At 37.1% G+C, this 4,911-nt stretch overlaps 1 protein-coding gene across 1 annotated transcript; it reads left to right on the forward strand.

The window, feature by feature from the left end:
• The first annotated feature begins 622 nt into the window (after window positions 1-622).
• Window positions 623-1,313, forward strand: LOC138141215 (octapeptide-repeat protein T2-like). The gene is made up of 2 exons (XM_069061916.1): window positions 623-739; window positions 891-1,313. Exons 1-2 carry the CDS (start codon window positions 623-625, stop codon window positions 1,311-1,313), a joined length of 540 nt encoding a protein of 179 aa, XP_068918017.1.
• Window positions 1,314-4,911: the final 3,598 nt, after the last annotated feature.

A 4,911-nucleotide genomic window follows, 5' to 3' on the forward strand; every position in this document is an offset into this window, starting at 1 on the left:
TCTGGAATACTCGCCAATTGTACATTTTATGAATTTTGTGAATATTTTATTTTTTCGATTTAAAAATTGTCACCAATGAAAAATATTTTGAGTGTTGGATTACCAAAAAAATTGCCTGGAAAGATTTTTTCTCAGGAAAAAAATCCTCAAAATGGTTAAAGCTATAACTATTTAAATGAGAAAAAAAAATAAAAAAATAAATCTGCAAATGACAATTTTTCTTTAAATTTCAAGAATGTTTTCTAAAGCTATAAAAAAATCATTTGACAGAAAATCGCATTCTGATTGCCTGTTATGACAATTCCTAAATTAATAAAAATAGACGGTCTAGATTTTTCATTAAATAATTATAAAGATTGTTGCTTTTGTTCAGAATGGCACTTATTTGTTTTTTGATGCAATTATTGCAAATCTTCGGTTCTTCTCCACAAGTTGCAATGTAGATAATGTATACAAAATCAGCGGACGACTTGGTAATAGTGGCAAAGAGTGAGAGAGAAATGAAAGAAATGATGAGGAGCCTGGGAAAGCATGTGAGGAAGAAAAAGAAGACGAAAATGATGGTGTTCAATAAGAGAAACAGGAAAGTGAAGAGAATGGGTGGAAGTGGGAAGGAAGGAAAATGGATCGAGTAAGCGAGTTCAAATACTTGAGAAGAGAGTGGGGAGGTGATTTCAGGAGGAGAATGATGATGGTTGGGAACATGACTGATGTACAGGGCTGGAAGGAACAAGAAGAGGTAGAGAGAGTCCAAGAAAGATATTTGAGAGGGCTGCAAGAGTAGATAGAGAATCGCCAGGTTACACAATGAGGGAAGAGTGCAAGAGGAATAGGTTGAGTGGGAAAGAAGGAAAGAGAGCGGCGAAGTTTGAAGACAAAATGGATTGAAGGGAAGAGTACAGGATACTGGCGGAAGGCTGGAGAGAAAAGAAAAAGAACATGGAGAAGGAGCTGAGAGAGAAAAATACTACCAGAGGAATGGGTATGCCAGGGAAGAACTGAAAAGATTAAGAGCAAAAGGAAGATGGATGAATGTAGAGCCGAGTGAAAGGGACACAAACACGGACAAGCATGAAAGAAGGGAAAGAATCAAAGAATCCAGATACAACAGGAAGAATGAAAGAGGAGATTCCGGAGTACCTGGGGAGAGAGAGTGCAAGAGAAAGGAAAATGATGGCGAGATTCAGATGTGGAAACGAGGAGAGAAGGTGCAGAATGTGCTATGGGGAGAGAGAGACAATCGAGCACATGTGGAATGGATGCAGCGAAATGAGAGGGAGGGTGAGAAAGAAACGGGGAGAAATACTGAATGAAGACGGAAGGGAAATAACATGGATGAAAGAGATATGGAAGAGGAGGAATACAACAGAGAAGGAAAGGGGAGGGAGATAGGAATAAACATGTTTTTTTTTTGGAATTGCTCTTTTATATTTAAAGAAAAATGTAATCAGTAATCTGAAAACCCGTAAAAAATCAAAGAAATTCCTTTTCGAGAGGATTTCGCTTGCCATTCAACGTGGAAACGCTGCAAGCATTCGGGGAACTTTTCCAGATTCCGCAATATTATCGGAAATTTTTGTATTATAAAACAAAAATGTTTACGTAATTATGTTATTAATATAGATATTTCGTAAAAAATTGAAATTTTTAATTTTACACGAACTAAATATCTAACGGTTTCTTTCTGTTGATGAACGCAATAATCAATCACGATGTTCAGTTTCTTGAGAAAGATTTTTAACTTTTTGGACTGGAAAATATTGTTTTTCAAATTTGGCCAAAAGCAAACAAATAGGTCACTTGAGATAATGTAATGTCGCACCTGAAACTATTTTTTTTTGAGCTGACAATTTCCATTGCAAAAAAATTGGTGGAAAACTGTAAAAGAGTTAGCGTAAGCCACAGATGAATGAATGCCCTCCACTCGGCTAATCGTGGACCTTTAGGCATCCCAACGAATCCATCCTAATTAGAGCTGGTGCCATTAAGAGTCGCAATGACGTGACCATAAAATTTGAATAAACCGAAATTCGTGACGGGTGATATTTTTATGCCATACCCTTGATATTTACGATGGCTCATCACACCGGCCCATTCTTTAATCCTCACCAACAATTACTATCAAAGAAAATTTATGCTAATATCTTATCAACGCCTAACGAGGACGCCTTGTCACTGGTGGCAGTCGCAAAGATTCCAACAATATCCGCCTAATTGAAGATCGATTTTTCTAAAATCTAATTAGAATCCGTTGCAAAACCTCGAAGGCTGAAGATTTCACCGTGCGTGAGGCGATTTCTCGCAACAATACCTCCCAAGAATTGGTAACACATTTCTCACTGTCGTAAACATGCCATCCCAACCGGGGTACATAAAGCACAATTTTTATCCGACCCAATTTTACCTTTTTCACTTTAGGTCTGCTCCCGATTTGCATACCAATCCTTCGCAAATCTAATTAACAACAAGCGGAAAAAATTAGAATGTGTGTTATGATAAGTATTTGTTTTTTGCGATGGTGACGCCAGGTAATCTGGTATTTTGAGCACATGCCAGACCAGCGATTGCATTCTCTGTGATCAACTGACATCCTTGAGTCGCTCTATTGTTCTAGCACCGTAAAAATCGTAATTGTTCGGTGTCTTTGCAATGTTATTACCTAACGTAAAGCGGTGCAAAATCGGGATCATCTCGTGGCGATCTGGACGGCCTTGGCGTGGACGCACCGGAAAACGCACTCGCGTTGCGTCAATGCAAGCCCAACGGGTAACCGGATCGTGGGAGAGAAATTTCGATTTTATTAGCTCATTTCGTCGGCTATGACTTCATTTTTACATAAGACCCGTCCAAAATAGACCAACTCCAAACTTTTCCTGAACGTTGATGTCACTCCCGGAGGAACTGCAGAAGACAAAATGGAAAATCTGACGATAAAATTAAAGCAAAAATGCTGACCACAAAAAATATAAACAAAAATAAAATACAATAGGAGTAAAATTGAAAAATTATTATTATTAAGATCTTTTATTTTGGTTTCATTTGACTCCATTCGAGATTGTCAATTTCTTTTTTAAATTAGCAACAGTTTGGAAGTTCACTATCTCCATTAAAGCCACACAACATTCGTCATAAATGTTGTGGTCGCACCTGTTGTTGATAGACCTACTTTCATCTGACCACAACATTTCATTCATCTTTAATATTTCATATTTGTTGACATCCGTGCAGAATCCGCCTTTCAACGATTACTTCTTGGACAATATTTACCATATTTGACATAATAATCTGTAATTATGCAAACAACCAAACTCGCCGATCATCATACTCTGCATCATCTTTTTTCCAAATAAACAGAAATTAACTTGCTGACCGTCGGAGATGTTTTCGTCTTGTCCTGAGATCGGCGACGGTGCGGCGCCCACATCTAGCGCCCCCTACTGTCGCTTCCCCGAACCTTGCACTTGTCAAATACGTCTATTTCGATCTCAGCCATAAACAAACGTCAATTTGAAGCGTTTAAGCCGCCTCGTTAGGTCATTGTGATGACTTGGCTGAAATCCGTGACGTCCATTGACATTATCGACGCATAAAAAATGTTCTAGTGAGTTGTTCATCCTTTATGTAAGTGTTTCAACGAAGATTGTAAATAAATTGATCACTGGCATCCCAATGTCAACCATTTCGTATTCAAAGAAGTATCTCTAATTGCTTTCCTACGCAACGTCTTCGAGTCATGCTACTAAAAATATTATTACCGCACACATCTCTACCTTCCGGCTCATGCTGGGCTTGACGTTTACAAATGCAATTTACATTAACAGGTGTCAGAACTTGTCCAAATGATATTTGATGGAAATTTAATTGAACCGCAGAGGTAAACATTTCGAGGGAAATTTTGCAACAGCGATGCGCTCTGCAAGTGAAATTTAATTTATTAATTAAAAAAATTAACACCTAATAACTATTTCTTGTACTAACACGAATAGATAAATTAAAGCTGTGTACATCGCCAGTCAATTAAAATTCTTCTCTTTTGGATCGATACTTACGAAATCCGGATCGGAGCTGCGAATGCACAGTTGGGATCAATGAAATAAATAAATAACAAATGCACTACCAATAAATTTTGTTAATTGTGACAGCAGACGTGATCGATGGACCTGAAGCTAGAAGAGACAAAAACAAAAACAAAAGTTTTCATCTAATTAACATGTGTTTGGAGATGTCCCACTTGGGAAGATCACAAGTCACCTGTTTGATTTTTTTTTTAACATAATTTAAATTTGATTTACATTTTTAAGAAATGTTTATTTCTCATGATGTCACTTTGTACCAGATAATTTAGTTCCTAGTTGATTTCACTACGAACAATAGGTAAGGACAGTTATTACAAATTTATTCAAATGAGAGCTCGTCGGTGCGTGTGGTGTGACGTAACGCTTATAATTTTTCTCCAATGTATGCAAATGACATTCTTTCATTAAAAATATCTACCGAATGTCAATCTTCGTTAGATTAATAGAATTAATAGCGGGATAACTATTCGAAAAATGTCCAAAAGGTAGGTACCATGGTGCATTCTTGAGCCGGTCTACACCTCCGATAAAAATGAACAAATAACACTGTATTTCTTAAATACAAAAATTAACAAGATAAATGTCGTCAGCTCGTGCCAAATTGACGATGTTTGGCCAAAATGCGACTGAGCACCATCTTGTAGAACCCAGATCGTCTTACTTTACCAAATTAGCTTCACTAGTAGCAAAACGCGGAAAGCTCCATTGCGTCGATCTAGACATTTTAGTTTCTCTAATTCTGTCTATTACTTTATAAACTTTATAGATCTTTTACTGCTTCTTTATTGATGATTAATTTTTATTTGGACCAAATCCATTTTATCTTATCAATTGC

The sequence above is a fragment of the Tenebrio molitor genome, chromosome 1 (genome assembly GCF_963966145.1).
Source record: "Tenebrio molitor chromosome 1, icTenMoli1.1, whole genome shotgun sequence".
NCBI classification, from domain to species: domain Eukaryota; kingdom Metazoa; phylum Arthropoda; class Insecta; order Coleoptera; family Tenebrionidae; genus Tenebrio; species Tenebrio molitor.

Coding starts and splice junctions, on each gene's coding strand:
- LOC138141215 (XM_069061916.1), top strand. CDS start 623: ATGGATCGAGTAAGCGAGTTCAAATACTTGAGAAGAGAGTGGGGAGGT. Junction 740..890: donor GCTGGAAGGAACAAGAAGAG/GTAGAGAGAGTC, acceptor AATGGATTGAAG/GGAAGAGTACAGGATACTGG.